At 33.3% G+C, this 22,864-nt stretch overlaps 6 protein-coding genes and 1 pseudogene across 12 annotated transcripts in view; 2 read left to right on the forward strand and 5 right to left on the reverse strand.

Moving 5' to 3' along the window:
- Positions 1-469: 469 nt before the first annotated feature.
- LOC109609354 (adipocyte plasma membrane-associated protein Hemomucin) lies at positions 470-1,218 on the reverse strand. The gene is made up of 4 exons (XM_020026008.2): positions 1,101-1,218; positions 852-1,032; positions 610-801; positions 470-552 (listed from the first exon to the last, which is right to left on the reverse strand). The coding sequence occupies exons 1-4, from the start codon at positions 1,147-1,149 to the stop codon at positions 540-542; spliced, it is 435 nt and encodes a 144-aa protein (XP_019881567.2). The 5' UTR covers positions 1,150-1,218; the 3' UTR covers positions 470-539.
- A 487-nt stretch (positions 1,219-1,705) lies between these two features.
- Positions 1,706-3,548, reverse strand: LOC109609315 (uncharacterized; annotated as a pseudogene).
- Positions 3,549-3,802: 254 nt separating this feature from the next.
- Positions 3,803-5,805, reverse strand: LOC109609370 (elongation factor Tu). Its single transcript, XM_020026030.2, has 5 exons — positions 5,465-5,805; positions 5,150-5,403; positions 4,457-4,831; positions 4,179-4,407; positions 3,803-4,063 (listed from the first exon to the last, which is right to left on the reverse strand). Exons 1-5 carry the CDS (start codon positions 5,796-5,798, stop codon positions 3,870-3,872), a joined length of 1,386 nt encoding a protein of 461 aa, XP_019881589.2. The 5' UTR covers positions 5,799-5,805; the 3' UTR covers positions 3,803-3,869.
- A 62-nt stretch (positions 5,806-5,867) lies between these two features.
- LOC109609371 (ATP synthase subunit gamma, mitochondrial) lies at positions 5,868-7,666 on the forward strand. Of its 2 annotated transcripts, none has more exons than XM_049967772.1 (4): positions 5,868-6,006; positions 6,291-6,597; positions 6,718-7,037; positions 7,091-7,666. In XM_049967772.1, the coding sequence occupies exons 2-4, from the start codon at positions 6,300-6,302 to the stop codon at positions 7,352-7,354; spliced, it is 882 nt and encodes a 293-aa protein (XP_049823729.1). In that variant the 5' UTR covers positions 5,868-6,006; positions 6,291-6,299; the 3' UTR covers positions 7,355-7,666. The 2 variants fall into 2 exon arrangements, with proteins under 2 accessions (XP_049823729.1, XP_049823739.1); XM_049967782.1 differs by lacking the exon at positions 5,868-6,006 and adding an exon at positions 6,007-6,139.
- Positions 7,667-9,169: 1,503 nt separating this feature from the next.
- Positions 9,170-14,585, reverse strand: LOC109609330 (endoplasmic reticulum metallopeptidase 1-like). 2 transcript variants are annotated; one of them, XM_049970609.1, is made up of 11 exons: positions 14,161-14,585; positions 13,510-14,111; positions 13,341-13,459; positions 12,944-13,243; positions 12,676-12,890; positions 12,476-12,547; positions 11,133-11,310; positions 10,625-10,809; positions 10,415-10,567; positions 10,039-10,360; positions 9,170-9,827 (listed from the first exon to the last, which is right to left on the reverse strand). In XM_049970609.1, the coding sequence occupies exons 1-11, from the start codon at positions 14,365-14,367 to the stop codon at positions 9,490-9,492; spliced, it is 2,691 nt and encodes an 896-aa protein (XP_049826566.1). In that variant the 5' UTR covers positions 14,368-14,585; the 3' UTR covers positions 9,170-9,489. The 2 variants fall into 2 exon arrangements, with proteins under 2 accessions (XP_049826566.1, XP_049826567.1); XM_049970610.1 differs by lacking the exon at positions 12,476-12,547.
- A 151-nt stretch (positions 14,586-14,736) lies between these two features.
- Positions 14,737-16,269, forward strand: LOC109609316 (WD repeat-containing protein 74). The gene is made up of 5 exons (XM_020025967.2): positions 14,737-14,975; positions 15,028-15,455; positions 15,511-15,713; positions 15,777-15,975; positions 16,027-16,269. The coding sequence occupies exons 1-5, from the start codon at positions 14,915-14,917 to the stop codon at positions 16,252-16,254; spliced, it is 1,119 nt and encodes a 372-aa protein (XP_019881526.2). The 5' UTR covers positions 14,737-14,914; the 3' UTR covers positions 16,255-16,269.
- A 1,096-nt stretch (positions 16,270-17,365) lies between these two features.
- LOC109609363 (protein prickle) overlaps positions 17,366-22,864 on the reverse strand; it is a 236,826-nt gene continuing 231,327 nt past the window's right edge. For 3 of the 5 annotated variants that reach the window (XM_049963698.1, XM_020026019.2, XM_049963703.1), the window contains exons 5-7: positions 19,335-19,538; positions 18,943-19,279; positions 17,366-18,886 (exon numbers count right to left, since the gene is read on the reverse strand). In XM_049963698.1, coding sequence (XP_049819655.1) covers positions 17,703-18,886; positions 18,943-19,279; positions 19,335-19,538 — 1,725 coding nt within the window. In that variant the 3' untranslated portion in view covers positions 17,366-17,702. The remainder of the gene's footprint in view (positions 18,887-18,942; positions 19,280-19,334; positions 19,539-22,864) is intronic. The other 2 variants (XM_020026018.2, XM_020026020.2) reach the window with 2 other exon arrangements.

Genomic DNA, 22,864 nt, shown 5'->3' on the forward strand with positions numbered 1-22,864 from the left:
GCATCGGTTATTGAGGCATTTAAAATATCTAGGTTCCTTGCACAGGTAAACATCTATAAAGATAATGCTTTTTTTAGCAATGAAAATTTGGTGGCCAACTATAAATTAAGACATGGATATTAAAAAAATTGAATACATCTTTCGTTGCTACACACGAATTCATGTGGCTTACAAAGGCTTTCTGTATTAAAATATAATGATTTCAGAAACACGTTCGAGGACACTATGGCCCATTTAAAATTTCTCTCATCATTTATAAATCATTTGTTGTTTAATAAGTCAATACCTTAGTTCAAAATTGTTGAATTTGTTCTGTACATATGGACATTTAAATAAAATGAACTGTCCCATATAGACAAAACGTGGGCACAGGGTGTTTTATACTCAGTTGAAAAAAATTTGATTTTTTAAATGTTGTTTTTGTATATATAAAAATTTCTTAAAAATTGTACATTGTAAATTCATTGAAGAAATAAAATATTGATTTTAATATAATCACTTTATTTACAAATTTATATTGCAAAAAATAAATTAAAATGTTATGAAGCACAACTGAAACAATAAAGTATATTATTATTAATTACTACCTAAAACTTTACACAAACTTACCCACAAAATAGTGCATCAGGTGTTGTGGTAGCTACTATTGTTGGTGTTGTAGGTTTTGGTGTAGAAGTCGGCGTTGTTGTAGGCTCTGGCGTAGTAGTTGTCGTTGTTGTTGTAGGGATTGCCGTAGTGGTTGTCGTTGTTTCAGCAGTAGTAGTAGTAGTAGTAGTCGTCGTTACTAACGAATCAGCGCACCTATAATCAGCAACGTAAATCGCGAGAATAATTAAAAATTGAAAAATTACGTTGTGGTGTTCACAGTTGCACTACATGAAGAAGTTACGTTGGAAAATCCAGTACCACTAGGACATGTTTCGATGACTGCTTGCCACCAATACATTACATATACACAGTGATAGTACTGATAACAGTTTTCGGGAAAGGGGAGCTTTACCTCCTTGTTACAACTAGGTGCTGCCAAATAAACTGCAAATAATTGTTAAAATAAAATAATATATTATTATATTTTAAATTATTCAATCTGGACTACTTACCAGCACCTATTAAACTAGACAGCAATACTAGAGTTACTATTTTACTCATGTTTTTCTCGTAGAAGTACAGTACAAATGGTATTTCTTAACTGAATCCTGTCTTTATTAAGATACATTATCGTCAAAATAAAGTTACAATTGAATTAATGTAGGCTTATTTTTTTATAATATAACATTATATTTTTTATTTGTTTTTAAAATTATATATAAATAAAGATTAACAAAGTAAAAAACAATTCGCCGATTGTTTAAAGATAAAATATTTCTGTTTCTAGACTTGAATACACAGAATTCAAGTCACTTTCATATTTGCGAAATTGTTGATAATGGGATTGAATTAAGGTCACAATTCTGAGAAAATTTTAAATAACTAAAAATTTCGAAATTTATTTGGACTTTTCGCCTCAAATTGTGGTATATTGTTATGTATTTTAAGGCTCCCTTATAATACGTTTTTCCGTAATTTGGAAGTTTTTAAATTTTAAACTATATTTGTACATATTTCAAAACATATCTGATATGAGATTGGCCATGACCAAATATTATATAGGATTTATGTGTGATATAACAGTGAAGCACGCAAAATTTAAATGTAATAATTTTATTTATAATTTATGTTGGCAGTATTTTCCGATACCTAGTTTCGATTTACCACCTTTCCCTTTTGTTAGAAGATAACGCCTTAAAGTTATTACTAATATTTTCGCTTCCCATTGCACACAAAAGCATCCCTCTCTACACATCCTAATTTTTATAGTTCTCAACAGCACCTTAATGTACAATTTTATATAGTTTAATATATTAATGTATACGTACTTTTAGAACCAACCAGTTCAGCTTCGGAATTTTTATTAAATGTACCTCGGGACAGTGTACCAACAACAACTGTACTTCTATCAGGGTCAGAAAATGCATTGTCTATTGGAATCATGAAAGAAGATCTAACGTCTCTTTCTGGATCTAGAATATAATTATCCACCGCATGTAACAATTTTTTTATTAGCGGCGAATTCACCCCATCAAAACCAAAATCTTCCATCAATTCTCGTATCTCCAATTCCACAAATTCTAAAACCTAATTAATGACATTGAGTGTAGCAAAAATAAAGTGATATTTTTAGTTTATTTTAAATTAACATTTAAAAAATTATTACACTAAACGTAGATGTAAATTGGAAATTTTATTAGATTCATATTTTGTGACTGTCTTATTCAATTCAGTTTAAATTAATTATTAAATAATGCATTTAATTTGTTTAAAAATAAATATATTTTATATATTTTAAAAGAAAGGAACAGGAAGTTTTTGTCCAGGGGATTTATTAGGTATATCAATACTCCATCTATAGTAAAAATAAAAAAAAAATTACTTTCATAATCCATAATTCAAATTCATTGACACTCTGCAAAGTGTTAAAAGAAGATTGTTAATACTGAAGTTAAGTTTTATTAATTCTCTCCTGTGTTTTAAGAACAACTTAGTTTTGTAATAATACAATTATATAATTTTTATTAATTCTATATACTTAGTTTACTTACCTCATTATCCACTAGATCAGTTTTGTTAACATACACAATAACTTTAGTTATTCCTATTTGTTTGGCTAGCAGTAAGTGTTCTCTGGTTTGTGGCATTTGTCCATCAGTTGTGGTAACTACTAGAATAGCCCCATCTATCTGAGGGCTCCAGATATCATATTCTTTATGTAATCGACATGATCTAGACAATCAGTATGACCATAATGCCTCTTTTCCATAGTGTAGTCGACATGCGCCGCATTTATTCTAATTCTTGTAACGACAAATGTTGTATTAACGTATTTAACGTATTACAGTGAAAAACCTCAAGTACCTCCAGCGTTTTCTTCAGGTGCTGCGTCTATTTGATTGTATGATATAAAAAGCATCAGACCATCTTTCTGCAATAATTTAGTTACTGCGGCAGTTGTTGTCTTGCTGTGGTCCACATGGGATAAAGTTCCAACATTTATGTGTTTTTTCTTTGCTGGTTGAGAAGTAACATCTGTATGAATGAAAGTTTGAAATTTATTTGAAGGTTTTGTAGTAAGTTGCGGGTATATTGTTCAGTATTTTAAATAAATAAATATATAATAAATGTTATTTATTATCAGAATTCATTTTAAATAAATACAACAACAAATAAATATAAATATCTTAAAAATATCATCGCAATATTTGTTAGCGCAACTGGGTTTTTTAGTAGAACACTGTTTCTACGTCTTGGTATGATGAGAGAAACGCCGCTTCTTGAATTAGGTCTTGGCACGTGAAATCCAATGTTGGCTAGTATATGAGAACAATCAATTTTGCCATGTAATATATTGACAAGAAACATTGCTGACGTTTTTTCTCTTCTTACTAGCAGTGAGTTCATAGAACGTTCTTGCAGCAGTAGATTGTGATCGGTGTTACGAGCAGGGTATACATTGTCCTTACGAAAACTCAAGTATTTAAGGTATCGTCATTGAATAGGGCTAATTTGATGGCAAGTTTAAATGGGATTCCAGACAATACTACAATACTCAATTTGCATTTGTTTTTCCGCCATTTGCAGGGTTTTAAATTTGAAACATATATTTATACATATTTTTAAAAATATATTTAATATATAAAGTTTAATAATATAACCTGGACAAAATATTGCATAGGATTTATGTGATATAATAGAGAAGAATGCAAAATTAAAATGTAATGATTTTATTCAAAATTTATGAATAACAAATATACATTTATAAAAATGAATTTATATCAATGTATAACAAGTTTTCCAAGACTGGTGTTAATATTAATTGCTGGCAGTGTTTCTGTAATAATTCCAGTTGCCACAGTCACGTTATTCTCTCTAATAGTGAACTGTTGTCCCATAATCATCACCATCTTCCACATCAACGTTACGGATACTTTACCATGATCTCCAGGCATTATCATCTCAGCACCATCATCTAAAATTAAAATAATATTAGTCATTAAACAAGAGTTTATTGAGAAGTTTTCATAGAGCACCGATAAGAATATAAAACTCTCATGTGGTGCAAGGAGTTTTAGAAAAAAACCAACCCAAATCAATTCTACATGGCACATTCCATGTCCTGCTAAAAAGTTGTTGGCAGTATTTTCCAGTAACAGGTTTCGATCTACCTCCTTCTCCTTTGGTTAGAAAATAAATGCTCGCCTTAAACCTATTACTAATATTTTCGCTTCCCACTGCACACAAAAGCATCCCTCTCTGCACATCCTTAAGTTTTATACTTCTCAACAGTGCCCCAATATTTTCCCCTGCAACCGCCTAAACAATATACAATTTTATATAGTTTAATATATTAATATATACGTACTTTTGGAACGCTTTTTTTGAAAACTTGGATATCGGTAACCACTGTTTTTAATTGTTTATCAAAACCAACGAGCTCAGCTTCGGAATTTTTATTAACTGTACCCCGAGACAGTGTACCAACAACAACTGTACCTCTACCAGGCACAGAAAATGCATTGTCTATTGGAATCATGAAGGGAGATGTAACATCTCTTTCTGGATCTGGAATATAGTTATCTACCGCATGTAACAATTTTTTTATCGACGGTATGCCATACTCTGTGTCTTTCCCATTTAGGGCGTCTAGGGCTGAACCAAAAATTACCGGCGAATTCGTCCCATCGAAACCAAAATCTTCCATCAATTCACGTATCTCTAGTTCCACAAGTTCTAAAACCTAATTAACGACATTGGGTGTAGCAAAGATAGGGTGATATTTTTGGTTCATTTTAAATTAACATTTAAAAAATTATTACACTAAACATACATGTATGTTCAGTAAAAAAATATACATAGATCCAAAATCAAGCAAACTGTCTTATTCAATTCAAACAATTTAAATTAATTATTAAATAAAGTATTAAATTTATTTAAATATATTGTTAATATTGGAGTTAAGTGTTATTAATTCTTTCTTGTGTCTTAAAAACAACTAGTATCATGATAATACAGTTATATTATTTTTATTAATTCTATATGTACTCTGTATACTTACTTCATTATCCACTAGATCTGCTTTATTAACATACACAATAACTTTGGTTATTCCCACTTGTTTGGCTAGCAGTAAATGTTCTCTGGTTTGTGGCATTTGTCCATCAGTTGCAGCAACTACTAGAATAGCCCCATCCATTTGGGAAGCTCCAGATATCATGTTCTTTATATAATCGGCATGGCCTGGACAATCAGTATGAGCATAATGTCTCTTTTCCGTACTGTAGTCGACATGCGCAGCATTGATTGTAATTCCTACAAAGACATATGTTGTATTAACGGATTTAACGTATTACAGTGAAAATACCTCAAGTACCTCTGGCTTTTTCTTCAGGTGCTCTGTCTATTTGATCGTATGATATAAATTGGGCCAGGCCATCTTTCTGTAATACTTTGGTTATTGCGGCAGTTAGTGTTGTCTTGCCATGATCCACATGACCTATAGTTCCGACATTTACGTGTTTTTTTTCTTTGCTGGTTGTCGAGTAACATCTATTTGAATCTCCCGCAATTAAGGAAGCTACGATTTTGAGGTTATCCGGATTTTTAAAACACCGTGCACAAACACTGTTAACAGTTCCAATATTTTGGTTTGTCGGTCTTGTTAATTTTTTTATTGGAGAAACTAATAATCTGATACCGGTTAACATTTTAGTATGATATTTTCTAGTCTAATTTGATATTAGCAGAGAAATTCGTCGCCATCTATCCTGTGATTTTGACAGATACATCGCATGAACCTTAGACGTTAGGTCAATAAGGTTTATTTTTGTGAGTGAACCTTGTTAGTTCCCGATTTCAGCACCACGAATTTTTTTAGCACTCTGTACTTTTGAGTCGACCAAGTGATCAGGCAAGGTTAGTACAGTGACATAACTTTTCAAGTCTTATCAATTTAACTTTAAAATATTCCATAAAAATACGATCACTTCGCCCACCCAAACGTCAATTGTGTATTTTCAAATTAATATATTGAATACGTGTTGAAAAGGTGTCTGATCATTATTTACAGTGCTTACATAATCCATATTATACATCTTGTATTTGTTGCAATTGCAACTTAATCAGTGCAATTTGCAATAACAGCACCACTTAGATCCTGTTACTGTTGTTGAGGTATGTTAAATTCACTTATATTTTAGGCAGTCAAAATGTTGGGTCGGTTCGGCAAAGTGACACCCATCGTCACTCAGAATGTCCAATTACAACAGCAGTGTGGCATGGCCACCCTCAAAGCCATCTCCATTCGGTTGAAGTCTGTCAAGAACATCCAAAAGATTACTCAATCAATGAAGATGGTGTCAGCTGCCAAATACTCAAGAGCTGAACGTGAACTAAAACAGGTCAGACCCATTGGTGATGGTGCTAAGCAATTCTATGAAAAGGCAGAAGTCCAAGCCCTCGAAGAGAAACCCCAGAAATTGCTTATTGCTATGACATCTGACAGAGGTAAATTTTAATATTTAAAGTTTTGCTTTTTGTTGAATTAAACAAAATTATATACTAAACTGTTATATTAAATTATAATTTTAATTAGAGGATTATTTATCAATAACAAAAATTTTATAGGATTATGCGGTGCCGTACACACAAGCGTGTCCCGTCATATTCGTAACGCTCTTCAGCAAGATGACCAAAATGTGAAGGTTGTATGTGTTGGCGACAAGTCCCGTGCAATCTTGTCCCGTATCTATGGCAAGAACATCATCTTTGCCGCCAATGAAATCGGTCGTTTGCCACCAACTTTCATCGATGCTTCAAAGCTCGCCGACGCTATCCTGAAGTCCGACTACAAGTTCAGCACTGGAGAGATTGTTTACAATCGCTTCAAGTCCGTCGTGTCGTACAGCACACAGACACTGCCCGTCTTCAGCTTGGCCTGTGTCACGGTAAATATTTTTGTTAATATTGATCCGCAGTTTATTAATTTTTTTGTATTTAGGCTGCTCCGAAACTGTCCATTTACGATTCGTTGGACGATGAAGTCGTTCAGAGTTACTTGGAGTTCTCTCTGGCTTCATTGTTGTTCTACGCCATGAAGGAAGGCGCTTGCAGCGAACAATCTTCTCGTATGACGGCTATGGATAACGCCAGTAAGAACGCCGGCGAGATGATTGACAAACTCACTCTTACATTCAACAGAACCAGACAGGCTGTCATCACTAGAGAATTGATTGAAATTATCTCTGGTGCTTCCGCCCTCTAAAACTGTTTGCACGTTATATTACATGATCTGTGAAGTTTGTTCATTTGGGATTGCTGTTGATTTTTTCCTTTGTATGTATTTAGTCCTTAAGGCTAATTTTTTATTAGGGTGTAAGGTAAAACATTCAAAATGTAAAGTTGATCATGTAATATGGCCACGAATAGTAACACAGTACGTATGTAAGAGTGAAACTGGATGATGAAAACTGTAAGCCCAAAGTCTCTGCAACATCAAATTCTGTTTTAATATCCGATTTACTGTTATATACTTTTAAACTATCCCTGTGGCTGAAAATAAAATAACAAACAAACATTTAATTGTTTTATTGATTGATTATCTATTTTAAAATGTTCTGGAAAGAAGACATTCTTTAACATACATAAAAATGAAAAAAAAAAAAAAACAATTTAATATATTAGTATGTATATATATAAATGAAGATACATTTACACATAAGCATGTGTATCCCTTTTTTACATTACATTTATAAACCTTAATAGATACACATCAAGACGACCAAAATGTGAAGGTTGTATGTGTTGGGTACAAGGCGCATGTAATCTTGCCTCATACCTATGTCAAAAATAGCATCCTTGCCTCCAAAGAAGTGGGTCGTTTGCCACTAACTTTCATTGATGCTTCAGAGCTCGCCGACACCATCCTTAGTCCAACTAAGTTTAGTACTGGAAAGACAGTTTACAATCGGTTCAAGTCCGTCGTGCGGTACAGCACACAGACACTGTCTGTCTCCAGTTTGGCTTGTGTCACGGTAGACATTTTTTGTTTATTAAATTATTCATGCTTAAGCTGTTTCAAAATTGTCTATTTATAATTCGTTGGATGATGGTGTTGTTCTACGCGCTGAAGGAAGGCGCTGGCAGCGAACAATCTTCTTGCATGACGTCTATGGATAATGCCTGTAAGAACACCAGAGATGGTCAATAAACTCACTCTTACATTCAACAGGACCAGACAGCTTGTCATCACTAGAGAATTAATTGAAATTATCTCTGGTGCTTCCGCCCCCTAAAATTGTTTGCACCTCATAATACATGATCTGTGCAGTTTATTCATTTGGGACAGTTGTTAATTTTTTCTTTTGTATGTATTTAGTCTTTAAGGCTAATCCTTTTATTAGGTGTAAGATGAAACATATGAAATGTAAATTTGATCATGTATAATACATGATGAAATTTGTAAGCTCAAAGTCTCTGCAATATTTAATTCCGTTTTTTTAATATCTGATTTACTGTTATATACTTTTTAACTGTCCCTGTAGCTGAAAATAAAATAACAAAAAAACATTTAATAGTTTTATTAATTTCTATTCTATTTCAAAAGGTTCTGAAAAGAACTATATAAAATAACTGACCAATTAGTCTTCTGTGGAATAATCTCGATGATGCAATACCCTTATTTTACATGGAGACACTGCTTTTATGTCATTAGGAGTTTGGTTTTCCAATAGACGTCGTCCTCTGTACCAAAAGCTTAGATTTTCATTAGGTTCTCCCATCACTTCGCGGTACTTCTTCATAAGCTTTCCCATAGGAGCAGTCCCTTTTAATAAGAACTCAGCAACATCGCTATTCTCATTGAATATTTTTGCAGTAAAATAGTTTTTTTTACCAGCCACTTGACTCATGTTTCAATTGACACAACTTGTTCAATTGACAATATAGAAATGTTTGTGGATACATCATAGATACAACAAATAAACAATCTTTTTTTTTCAATTTATTCGTATAATGAACGTAGAACATCGATACTATAAGGGCAATGAGTTATATTTTTTTCACTTACAGTGGTGGTCAGAAAAATAACACGTTACTATTTACTGTTTATTAGCAAATGCACACCTGTAATTAAATGCAATCACAATATTTTATATTTTAATCAAAATAATTTCCATTTAAATTAAAGCTGGAACAAAATAAATGAGCAATATGACTGATTACAGAAATAGCACACATTTAAAAATTATGTATTTATATATAATTTTGAATCGATTTACTTTTAATAGTACATAGCAAAGGCAATAATATATTTGTTCATATTTCTAAACACCAAACTGAAAGAAAAAATAGATGTATATATATATACAGTTAGACAATTTATTTTATTCATCAATTAATTCACAAAATGTATGAAGAGTAAGTACCCAACCAGGCAGTGACATCAGCCCAATCAGGGAACTGATTAATAAAATCTTCATAGTATGGTGTCTTTATCATCAACCTGTCATGCACATTATGTGAAATAACTACGAGATCAACAGTAGGTTGGTTCCAATTTTCTGGCGTTTTCACATGAAATTCGATACGAAGTTCTTCAGTACTTTTACCATATGTTTGCTGAATAAAATACATATCTTTTTTAATTTCATAGTCGAATACATTCGGAGTGTTTACTTTAATTTCTATTATCTCATTATTTTCATAAGGAACGATATAAACTCCTAGGCGATCGGGTCCTGTAAAAAAGATATAAATTATGTATTATTATGTAATATGCAATAAGAAAAACGTTTGACCCGTCAGAATTTAGAGAGAGACATCGTGTACGACAGAGACAATAGAAGTTTGCCCCACAGCGGCAGACTTATTGCTCTATCGTAGATGATGTTTCCTTCAGGATTGAGATGGATCAAACTCTTTTCGTATTGTATATATATACCCATATACCTGTTATTGAAACAGAGTATTTCATGGTGGTGTTGTTAAGTTCTTCTTTGAAAGAAGTGAATGATATTTTCTCGTGTATTATTGGTTCGACGGCAGGAAGCCAATTGCTATATTCCATAATTTCCATCATTCGTACGTGAGAAAGAGGCACTCCACAAATAATATAACGTTCACAGTCATCTTTGACGGACCTAATTTTTTCGTAATCCTTTAAGTACTTTTGAACACTTCTTGGTGAGTTTCTATCCATATTTAGGAAAAAAATACCTGAGTCAGTCTTGTTCACAGTTCCGTCTTGATTGTAGAATGTACGTGCGGTATGCTATGAGAATAAGGTTTTATTCGCTTATTTGAACTTAATTGCTTTACCACTCACAGTTATCCAGAATCTTTGAGGAGTGGCATTCGAACTTTCACCATTGTAGGGTACTCCAAAGGCGGTAAAAACTACAATTAGCGACGCCAAAAATACTCCCACTAATATTGCACAATAATACTTCATGTCGCGTAGTAGACTTGCGATGGCCACCTACCAACAGTTATGAGTAATCACTCAATTTATTGACCATTACTGATTATTACTGACGTATGGAGATATGATGGTGATTGTGAATGTAGTCGCCAGTATTCCAATCGCCATATCCGGATTTTTATTTGAGCCGAAACGACCAGTAATAGGAACAAACAGAGACATTGTTATTGAGATTTGATACATTAAAATCAATGTCGGAATAACCAAGGAACTTAAATAGACCATTATCCATTTTATAGCTGCAACAGAAAAACTAATTATAATTCTTTAAAATAAAACTAGCCAATTAACATTTATATACAGTGACATGACTTAACATGAAAAGCGCTAATTATTTGAGGTACCTCTTTATGTTTTGCGATGTCTTTGAAATATTGAAAACAGTTATTCAACTCAATTAACTTCGAATATAGAAATTCAGGTCAAAATTTGTGATTTTTTCGAATATTTAATCCTTTTCTCAGTGATCTCAAACCTTCATCCTCCAGGAATTCGTTTACATATCTTCATCTTAAGTGTGTCACATTGCGTATGTACCATACCGGTTTCCACGCAAAATTACCTGAATGCTGAATCCTTGTTAAATGGATAACAGCAAATGCCACACTATTAAATAGGACTGGAATAAGTAGTGCATATACAGATCTAATACCGGTTAACGTTCCAGCTAATAAAACAATCGTCCACATTATTCTTGTCATATGAGCTTGATGCTGGCTTGACACGTTAACAACCAAACTCTGAAAAAATAAATAAATTAATTAATGCATCTAATTTTCTTTAAAAAAGCCAAAAAAAATTAAAGTAACGCAACCTCCATGTACCCCATAGAAATGTCTCATGCATGCATTTGAATAAATAGAATGAATAAGAGAGTAAAGTTTTGTGAATTTCATGGATCGATATTTTGACAATAACTACAAGTATATTTATTGGTTAAACATGTACACCGCACCAAGAAATTATGCACCTTAATAAACTATTCGTATTTTTACATAAAAATGTGTTTGACTTCTAATTATCCTAAAGAGAATACAAAAATAACTTGATTCTAAAACTCGAAAGTGCTCTACTTTCTCCAAGTACTTGAGACAGACAGTTTGGATGGCCCTTAATCATCTCCCAAACATGTCCCAGATATATTCGATGGGGTTAGGGTCAGGTTTGCGGAATGGCCAGGCCATGGCATCAATTCCAGCAGAAGCAAGATAATATTGGACCACATAAAAACTTTGTGATCGACGATTATTCGTTAGTAAGAAAATTGGGCTAATAAGTATAAAGAGCATATGACACGATATATACATCCAAAAAGTCCAAAGTGTAACGCTGGCTGTCTTAAAATTGAAAACCTTAAAAAATGATTTTGTGCCGAAGTTAAATATCGGTATAATCACCACGAACCACACCAGAAGACTGTTCTGGTCTTTTGGTGTGGTCATCACTGGTACCGTCGTAATATTCGGGAAATTGAGACACATCGAAACTTTCAGCTACCCTACAGTCATTCCAACACTAACAAAACAAACTGTGCACACTAATCTCGTGTTTCTAGATTGGCGATTCGCAGTGGCAAATGATAATTTGGTTGTAACAAAATGATAACAGTTTATTCTGCTTTACTAATTTACCAGAATTGGCATATCCAACATCAAACACTTTTAACAAAACAATTAAACTTTAAAAGCTTTTTATGACGATAGTTCAAAATTAATAAACAATTTGCTATATACTATCTAATTTTTTTATTTTAAAAATAACAAGTGGTGCGTTAATTTCTTGGGTCAATGTATATAAACTCATAAGCACACACTGATCAAGAATAGCTTGGAAAATGTGTAAATGGGAATTTTATATTAGTTCAAGGGAAAGCTTAACTACTTGTTACACAAACTCTTTACGTACTTCTTTGCAAAAAACATCTATGCAGCAATGAGGTATATATAATGTTTGTAACTGATTTAATAAATAATATCTCTGAAAAGGATGTGAATTAAAATTAAACATTATTATGTAATAAATAAGGTTCTTCCATACGCAAATTTTCAGAAGCTAGTTATATTCATAAAGAAATATCTGATAATATATAAATTTAAAAAACGTACCTCAAAATTAACAGTAAATGGTACTAAACTACAGAAAAATATAGTAGGTGTCACATATAAGCCAAAAATTATCCATGGATTGGAATACCAACTCATTGAGTAATTAAGTTGATCCAATATATACCCAAGAAATAGTGTAAATGCCCATGACAGAAGCCAGCTAACAGTGATTGAACCTAATGCAATTGGGGCAAGCAATAATACTTGTTTGTGACCTAAAAATAACTTTTTAGTATAATATATTCGTTTAATAACAAATTCGAATTACTTAGTTTGAAGTCTATAATACTGACAACATAAATACTCATGGAAAGAATAATAACTAATATATTAACAATGACAGCTGTTGTTTTTGTGTATGTTATCATGAATAATCCAAAAATATCAAAGTATATAATTTCGTTTATCTCTTCATTGTCATTTAGCATCTCTGGAGCATTTGCCAAATCTTTTACAAGTGACAAAGCATTATCGCCCATATGTTGATAAGATCCAAGGGGAATTGCTTCAAAAGTGTCATATTTTGTATGATACTTGTACCCATTTTTAAAAAACGCCATATCTAACCCTATAATAGTCAATCATTTAGTATAATATTTAATTAAAGGTTCATTCTAAATAAAAAATAATAAAAATTGTCCAAATTGGTGAATAAAAAAACTTACCAATCATATTACCAAAGTCTCTAAATATTCTGAAATCTGTATCTGAAGGTATGATACCACTCTGAAACAGTTCTTCACCAGCAACTTGACCAAAGGGATGTGGCACTTTCTTATAATACCTTAAAATGGTCAAATTAATTCCATCAACAATAAAAAATTAATTACATACTTCAGGAGCCAAGGTCTCTTTGGTCCAGACTGGAACAGTATCATTCTACCACCAACACCACATGCCTCCAAATTAACCAAAACTTTACATTCTTTTGCCCATTTGTGTTGTGTAATGAATCCATGTGAGGCTTGCAGTGGGGTTTCTTCAGCACCATTAAAAAGGAATATAACATTGTGTAAGGGACGATCTGGTGATCTAGACATCTTTCTAAGTATCTCCAGCATAGCAACAACACTGATACCATCATCACTAGCACCTGGGCTGGTTGGAACTGAATCAAAATGGGAGTTTACCAAGATGGATAATGCTGATGAATTGTGGGAGTATAATTTAACTACAATATTTTGAACATTCCCATATTTATTTATCCTTCCAATATTATTCCAGCTCATAAAATAGGCTCCAGTAACAACCTGTTGATCAATTTCTATTTGTTGGTTCTTGTGTTTCTGGTTGATAATAAATGTGAGCTCCCTTTTTAGAAAATCAACTGCCAGCACTTCATTTTCATGACTTCCAACAACTTTGGATCCCAGGCTTGTCAATAATTTTAAATCATGTTGTGCTCTTTCAGATATAAAACTGTCTGGATAACTTGCCTAAAAAAAATATTATATAATCACAATAATACATACAAATTCACCTTACCTCATCTGCAAGTGTAAGAGGCTTTGGCAAATGATTGTCTATCCAATTAGCTAATCCAAACATTCCAAGTAAGACCAGCAATATTACTAGGCTTACATATATAGGAAAACCGTGTGAACGTTTTCTGTACCTAGGATGATCAGTGGTCACATCTACATCTAAATTATTTTCATCCACTTCGAATTCCTCCTCAAACCGTCGCCGCATCTTTCTAAACCATGTATTCTTTGACTCTGTTACAATCTGATTTATAAATTAATAATAATGGGCCAAGTGTTTTTCTAATTAGCATATACATGAACTGATAAATTGAGATTACAGCCCACAATTAACTTAAATTAGTATCAGAATATCGGATATTAAGCATTGTTAACTTTAGGATTAAAACCGGCTTTTGCTGAAGATTAATTACTTATTTTTTTTTAACATTTCGTTTTAGTGTATTTCGATTTATCCACAATTTTACTTTTTATTTAGATTTATATAGTTTTTAATAAAAATCGGCAGTACTAAATTATATATTGATTTATAAATAACATGTATTTCTTTTTTTGAAAAAATAAACATTATCATTAAATATTAACTTCAAAGATAAGAAATTTAGTTCCAAGTTTTTATGTTGGTTTATTGTTGTTCTAACCTAGCTTTTGACACACATAACCTCAGATTTAAATGTTGTATTGATAAACGTGTTAAACAAATCCCGATTCTTTTTGAATAAAGATATTCAGTTACTGTTGATGTATAATATAAAATGATTTCAGAAGAAAATAAATATAATTTTTACGTTGGAACTTCTCGGGGAGCTATTATAGGTAAGAACTGTAAATAAATGTCCATAAAATTAATATCTCTTTAATATTTTAGTGACTAAAGGTGATCCCAAAGAAAAACTCGTGTATGCGAAGACAGAAGAACCATCTGAGATAACGTCTCTGTCCTTTGGCAGAGCTGATGAAGAGTTAATTTGTGGATATGAGAGTGGAGAGACTCGCCTTTACAATTCCTTAACAAATAAATACACAAAAACTATATCTAATACAGAAGGAGATGGTAGAGTTTGTGGTTTGGGCGTTGTAAATAAAACAATAATTATAGGAAAACATGATGGTGTCATAAATTTATGGAATGGAAAGAAAAATGATTTCTTTTCAATAAATTTAGATGAAAAAAGTACAATGGAAACACTCGTTCAAAATTCAAACAGGGAAGGTGTTGTTGGTTTAGGAGGGGAATTTAATGATTTTAAATTGTGGAATATTGAAACAAAACAACAAATCTTTAAAGCTAAATCGGTATATGTTTGTAATAATTATGATTTACTTTAATCCTTACAATTTGGTTTTGTAGATGGGACATGACGAATTAAATTTGGCTATACCGACATCAGTTAGGGGCATTTGCTTTTTCTCTGAAAGTGAATATTTAAGTGCTTGTGCTACAAAGGAAGGACATGTATTAATGTATGATGACAGAGCACAAAGAAGGCCAGTGGTAAAATTCTTTGAACAGAAAGCTAGCTTTACTTGCATATCTACTGCTCATAGAGAAAGGTAATTTATATATATTGTGGTGTATTTTATGTTATATTAATATAATTTTAACTTATCTCATAGACAATGTTTAGTGGGAACCACCAAAGGTTACATGATGCTTTTGGATATGAAGGCTGGTAAAACTATGAAAACATTTATGTCATTCTCTGGTGGAGTTACAGGTATACAGTGTGACCCTATAGAGCCAATTGTTGTTTCTAGCAGTTTGGATAGGCATTTGAGAATACATAACTTAGAAACGAAACAATTAATTGAAAAAGTAAGTAATCCTACTTTTTAAATTCAACTCAATCACTGATTCCTGATTTAGGTGTATTTGAAACAAAATTTAACGAAAATTTTGATGAAGCCTATAGTAAAGAATGAACCTGATGATAAAGATACTGATAAAGAGAAAGTTGGTGATGAAGAATTTGATGCTATGTTTAATAACATGGACACAGTAACTGATGAAGAACCTAAGAAGGAAAAAAGGAAATTAATTGAGTCATCAGATGTTTCAAAAAAGAAGAAAAAGAAAAAAGTTGTAAAACCGTAAATAAACAAATATTTTATAAAACACAATTTTTTTATTTTGTTCATTGTCTCATATATTGTTAAACTGATGTATCTTATCAGTATATTACAGTTCGACAACGACTAACTTGTTTAACTCTACAGAGCTAATGCCTCAAAGGAGAGTTTCCGGATCTGATTTCGTTTTTGTAGACAACAAAGCCTGACCTCATCCCACGAGATCTATAAATTATGACGTTACTCGAATGCAGTGGCCTCCACTTTTATCAGACTGTAATTGAATTGAACACATATTGGATTGTCTTCAAACACAAATTTACTCATGAAAACATCATCTTCAAAATTTGGAGGAGCTTGCTAATGTTCTTAGAGTAGAATGGTGATCTAGGATCAAGAATTTATTCATTCAATGATTTTGGGTATGGCAAGGAGGGTAGAAATTGTTTATGAGACCGACTAAGTGCTGGCTGGAAAAATGTGGCGGTTAATATTATGTTTTATATGTTTATTTTAATCAATTTCAATTTATTAATTTTACATTTGGTGACATTTTTAAACTTTAAACTCACAGTCTAGTAGGGAAAATAAAATATTTCGGTTCTCTGCAGTTTTTGAGAAAACAGTGCAAAATATGCTTATATTAAAGCACTGCTTATCTTCACGTAACACACTATAGGCGGGTAGCAAAATGATCCAAACTAAGTTGTTGAATTATAACAAAAAATAAGAGATAATTCTTTCAGTTCCGTATGTAAACCAATAGAGTAAAATTATCTCACCCCGCTTTTAAAGTAAGTACATTCAAAAAGGTAAAAATTACCCGACTAGCTAACTATCAACAGTTCTCGAGACGGGTATTTTTACCCGACCCGCTTATAGTGTGTTAATATTTGAACAAATTCACTGTCTTCCTACAGCAATCTAAGCTAATCTATAGCTATATCCCAGTAGCTCGATTTCTTATTATCATTTTCAAAATATGAAATAATAAACAAGGGTTCTTAATTTTGTTACATTTATTAAAAACGAAAACTATTTACAATTTACAAATTTAAAAACAGTAATTATATTATCTTAATAAATATATATTACATACCTACAATCTACAATGTTATTTTAACTTATATATGAAAAATTAAAATTGTTTACAAGGTACAAGTTTGTACAAAAAGCTATCTTTATAGAACACAATGATATACTGTATAGAACATAAGATAAATATAAATATGCAAGCCTAATAGTTTTCTTACATTACAATAAAAGGCAATTTACTTATACACATTACTTGTTTTGTATAAATAACACATCCAAAGTCGAAAAACAAAATTTCCATTTCTTGACATTTTACATATTAAAAAGTATAATATAATAACTATATACCCTGAATATATTGCGTTACAATTACTTTTTGGCAATGCGATATAATATAAAATGGAAGGCATCTTGGATACGTCTACGTATAATAAATAATCAAGATATGATGCAATTCTTGTCTTTGTCATCCAGAGGCAACCTTTTACTTGGAGATTTCTGATTAGTTGCTTGCCTGCGTCGGGCCATGGCCAAAGCATCATTAGGAACGTAGGATATTCTGACTCCACCGTAAGCTCTCCGCGGTGGCAACTGATAATCCAGATCATCGCTTGAAGAACTAGATGAACATGTAGAGCAATAGCTGGCACCATCATCGTCGTGATGTCTGCTAGATCCCGCCATTTGTGAATCTGATGTGGTTTTCCTTGGCCTGTTTTTTCTTTCGAGAGTGTCAACATGGCGTGAACGACCTGCGTAACTTCGACTTCTTGGGAACCTACGCGAAGCTTCAACACTGGCGTTATCAGCTTCATCTGCCTCAAAGGCTTCGTTGTCACCTTGAAAGCGCACGCTCAACAGGCCTCTACCTCGTTTATTCGGTGAACCGGGCGTTGTGCAATTTCCAGTGCTTTCACTAGAGCCAGGTGCAGCCAGTTCGGGCATGGACGAAGCGTGTGGTGGTTGGAGCATAGATGCGTTGTTATTGTCTTTTTCCGAGGAGTTATTGTCGGACTTGTTTTCGGAACTTTTGGAGCTCTTATCGTTGTCGGCATCTTCACACGAAGTCTTTGTCTGCCAGTCGTCCAGACTGAGATCAGCGAGGTGTAGAGGTTCTCGGCTTCTGTCCCTGGCGTGCAACAGTTTTTCCAAGTCTGCGTTATGAGGTTGAGTTCTTTCAGTTAAAAGTCTTTCCAAGTTGCGTTCTAGAAGTACTCTATCCAAACCTCTGCCACTAGGTGTAGATGACATTTTAAGGGTGGCATCTTCGGGTATGTGAGAATCATTATGGAAACCCACTCCATTGTCGGAAGGAGTCGGAGTGCTTGCTAAAGACGTGTTAGGTTTGGGCGACCTTTGAGAAGTTTTACGTCCCGCCTTTGGTGAACTGTAAGGCGATCTGGTACCAGTGTTTCGCAACGACGGTTGGCCTTGTCCTTGATTTGCGGGTGGAGATGATGGAGATGACATAGTGGGCGACCCTGCCGGAGGATGTCTTCTTAAATGAGGAGAACCCGGCGGGCTACTACTGCCGTTAGGAGAAATGTTCCTGGGGCGATTTCTGGATTGTCTTGGAAGTCGTGTATTGGGACCAGAGCTGTCGCTGGGTGTTGGGGGTTCACCTAGAAAAATAAAAATAGTTAGCTCCAGTCAATGGATAGGGTTAAACAACGGTTACCTTTACTGCAAGCAATGGAGCAGTAAATTGCACCTCTCCTTGGCAAAAATGGCCGTCCTAATAAAGACGTATGACAAGTATGGCAACAGAAACAGGATTCAGTGGCATGCCAGTGTTGTCCTTCATGACTCATCTGTCCTTGATCAACGCCAATTGGTTCGCCACAGGAATCGCAATATTCGGCAAACATGGCATCGAAACAGTGAAGACAATATGGTCTGCCATCCCTCATTATGTATCTTTGACCGCCCAGTTGTCTTTCACATTCGGAACAAGCGAAGTGCTTCATGTGCCAGGCTCTTCCTTCTGCTTCGGTACATTCATCGGCAAGAATAATCTGAAAAAATATATGTATAAATATGGCGGCTATGGTTTGAGGTTTTTATACTGACCTCATCACAGGCTGAACAACGGGGTTTGATTGTTTCTGCGTGGTGTCTACCGCAGTAAAGTCTGCCCTCTTTGTAGAAGTAGATCAGGTCCACTAGCAGTTCTCTGCATATGCAGCAGGTGAAACAAGCGGGGTGCCAGCAAGTGTTCGGTCCAGCTCTCGATGCGAACACGCATATATCTCCCGAAGACATAGTCTCTTCACACTGAAATCCAAAATATATGGTTTAAGGTTGGATATCAATAATTAAATCATAGACGTATTATATTAAATTAAGTAAACTTTTTTTATTTATTGGTTAAATTTATTAATAAACTAGTGCATATATGCGGTTTTAAGTTATTCATTGCTTGTCTTACAGAAGTCATTCACTCCGAAAAACTATTTTCGACCAACATCATTTGACTGAGAATTAATCCGGGCCTTCCTAAATGAACTATAAACTTCAGTGGACCGGAACAAAGGGATAAACGCTCCTAATTGCAAACTATTAAACAAGGCTTCTACTCTACGTCAAACTTCTTGACCGACTCATTATTTGCGGACCTCAACAGACAATTTACCGGTTAAGATGAATTCACGGCGTGGAAAAACAACTCAATCATCGTGCGTTGGGCATGAAAGGGCAGGAGACGTCTCGTTAGAGGAATTGCAGGGCAGATGGTCCTCGAACAGGCTATTAATTAAAGTAATTTGTACAACTATAACGACCCAATGTTATTTGCATATTACGTCCTTATCTAAACAGTGACGATACACTCAATTACTGCGGAACGAAAAATCTGTTTCCGTTCAAAATCAATACGAAATGGAATCCGGTAGTGAATTTTAAGACTGCTCATAAAATTTTAATCTGGCGCACTTTATTTTAACTGCGCAAAACTGGGAGAGACACGATTAGGGCCAATTTTTGTCTGTTTGTCGAACTAATAGCGGACGATACTTCGTTAAGAGGCGCAACCGGCATTAAAATCTTTACGACACACTTCGGGAAGTAATGCAGCAGTTATAATGAGAGTGGATGCGCCCGGGGAGACCGTTTTATTTTTGGCTCATTAATTCCGTAAAAGTTCGCCACTCTGAAGGAGTCCGACGAATTGTCATTTAGAGCCACTTAAGAAATCCAGAGAGAAATCCCCCTTTTGACGGTGAGCCTCGACCCCGGATTACTGAGGAGCGGTTAAAGAAATCGCACGGGCTGGCGGAGTTTCATTAAATGAAAAGTTTGACGATTAAATTTTCGGATGGAGCCTTTGTTTATTGGGCGCATCGACGGAAATTGTAATTACAATTCTCTTCATTTGGCGTGGAAGGGAATTAAGTTGATCTAGTCGAGAACCTCTAATTATCCTTTATTTAATGTTTATTTTATAATATCCACTCTTTTGTCTTATTTTTACATTTTACACGAGAATTAAATTAATAAGAATCTAAGATATTTTCAAGTTTCAGCATGTGATAAAAGGAAGTCTACATTTCCTTCTGGGGAGATGTTAGGAACAGAAATTAAAATTTTTAATCTAAATATTGTTTAATTTCTAAAGTTTTCCTGTTGATTGCTCCCGATAGACACACGCCATAATTTTAATTAAAATTCGTGAAAAGCGCCACTAGAATATAATTAGACTAAGAAAATAAAAACGGGAGCATTAGCGTTCAAATTAAAGAGTGCAGAATTTGCATTTTTATAATTACTTTTCTGTTTGCAATAAAAATGAAGGGAAAGAAACAGCGAAAGTGCGGGCTATTCATCGTCGAAAAAGAATTTGTTGAGTATTCTCACAGGATCGAAGGGCAGGAAAATACTAATTAAACTGAATTCCGCTGAATTGCTAAAATGGGTCCCGGGAGGAAACAATATTAAATTTCATTCTGACCGTTCATAAACATATTAATCAAGAATGTTCCCTCTTTTGTTCGATATGCGGATGTATATCATTGATATAGGTGGAAGGTACCGAAGAAACTGGAGAATATATTTTAGATGAAGTCGAAGAATCTAATATTTCTATGAATTTACGATCGAGAATATAAAATGTAGGTGAAACGATATCCTTCTTTGACGCACACCCTCTGAAGGGTCGTGATTCGTAACGTTCAAGGCACCATTTGGAGCAGACAGATTTATTGGCGACATGAATTATCGTGTGTGGGGAGACGGTTTCACTATTCTCCGGCTCCCTGCCTCGGACATATTGTTTTTAACGCGGGATATCAATTTAAGCGCACGATTTGTTAATTAAACTCGTTCCAGACCGAGTTGTTTATTGGTGTTTAATTGTTTCGAGCCGAACGAACCGAAAATATCATGAGGCAGCGAGTCGGTTTTTGAAGAAGTGCTTTATCAATTCAGAATCTGCATCGTGTATAAAATATGTGTTTTTGCAATTAAAACGTAAATAACGCGAAGTATTTTCTATGCAAGTTGCCGCGATAAGAACAAAACAAGTATTTTAAAAGCCCACGCCTGCATATGTTCGAAGAAGTTAAATTATTCATTTAAGTTACACTATAATTATGACAGAAAATAAAAGTGATCACCTGAAGGCGACGACATTCTTGCTCAAAGTACGTGAAAAATGATACACAGTTTTTAATTAAGTTCTGATTTATTCGCGTATTTGCCATTTAGTGTACGATTTTTTCCATAATGCATTGACATAATAATAGGCAATTTTTCAAAATTACAAGGGGCTTGCTTGTCCCTTATAGTCTTTTATTAATGTAATTATAGCCAGAAAGGCTATTAGTAATTTGTTATTAATTGTTGTGGATGAATAATTTACACTATAAAATATTTAATAAATATATAATGTATTATTTCATACCTTCTCTTCATATTTCTTTCACAATTATTTTTTACGTAACTTCACACATTTTGTAATTATCTTTAAAGACTGTTTTCTATTAATTGGTCAATTTTGGATATTAACAAGTATTCTCAGACCAAAGAATAACCGACTCAAGGGTCCAGAGGTCATTTCTTTTTAAACTTTAGTTGGTTCAAACTGCATTTATTCGAAATTATTCAAATATCCATGAAAACCAACACATGGCAGATTTTTCATTACGTATAATAAGAAGATAAGATAAGAAGATATATCCTTAAAATTTACAGATAATATGTTCAACTTTTTTATTTTAAATACAAAACTGTAATTAAATTTGCCTTTAAAATGATGGAATAAAATCAAGATTTCCAAAAATGCATGAGAATACTAAGTGATATATTAAATTATCTTTAGCTAAAATATAAAGATATTTCATAAACTTCGAGATATTTGATAATGGTAAAATTGTATCCTATAAGATATTTGAAAAATAGTATTATTCGTATATGACCATGATACAACTAAATATGATATTTGAACTATAATTAAATATATTATTAACATAACTTAACCATGTAGTAAAAGTAAAAACGATTTTAGTGGCTATAAAATTTTATCTTCAAAAACCTAAATGTGGTAAGATATATCAAATATTTATGTCCGCTATGTTTCATAGACAATAATCTTAAATTTATTATTT

The sequence above is a fragment of the Aethina tumida genome, chromosome 1, assembly GCF_024364675.1.
Source record: "Aethina tumida isolate Nest 87 chromosome 1, icAetTumi1.1, whole genome shotgun sequence".
NCBI lineage: Eukaryota > Metazoa > Arthropoda > Insecta > Coleoptera > Nitidulidae > Aethina > Aethina tumida.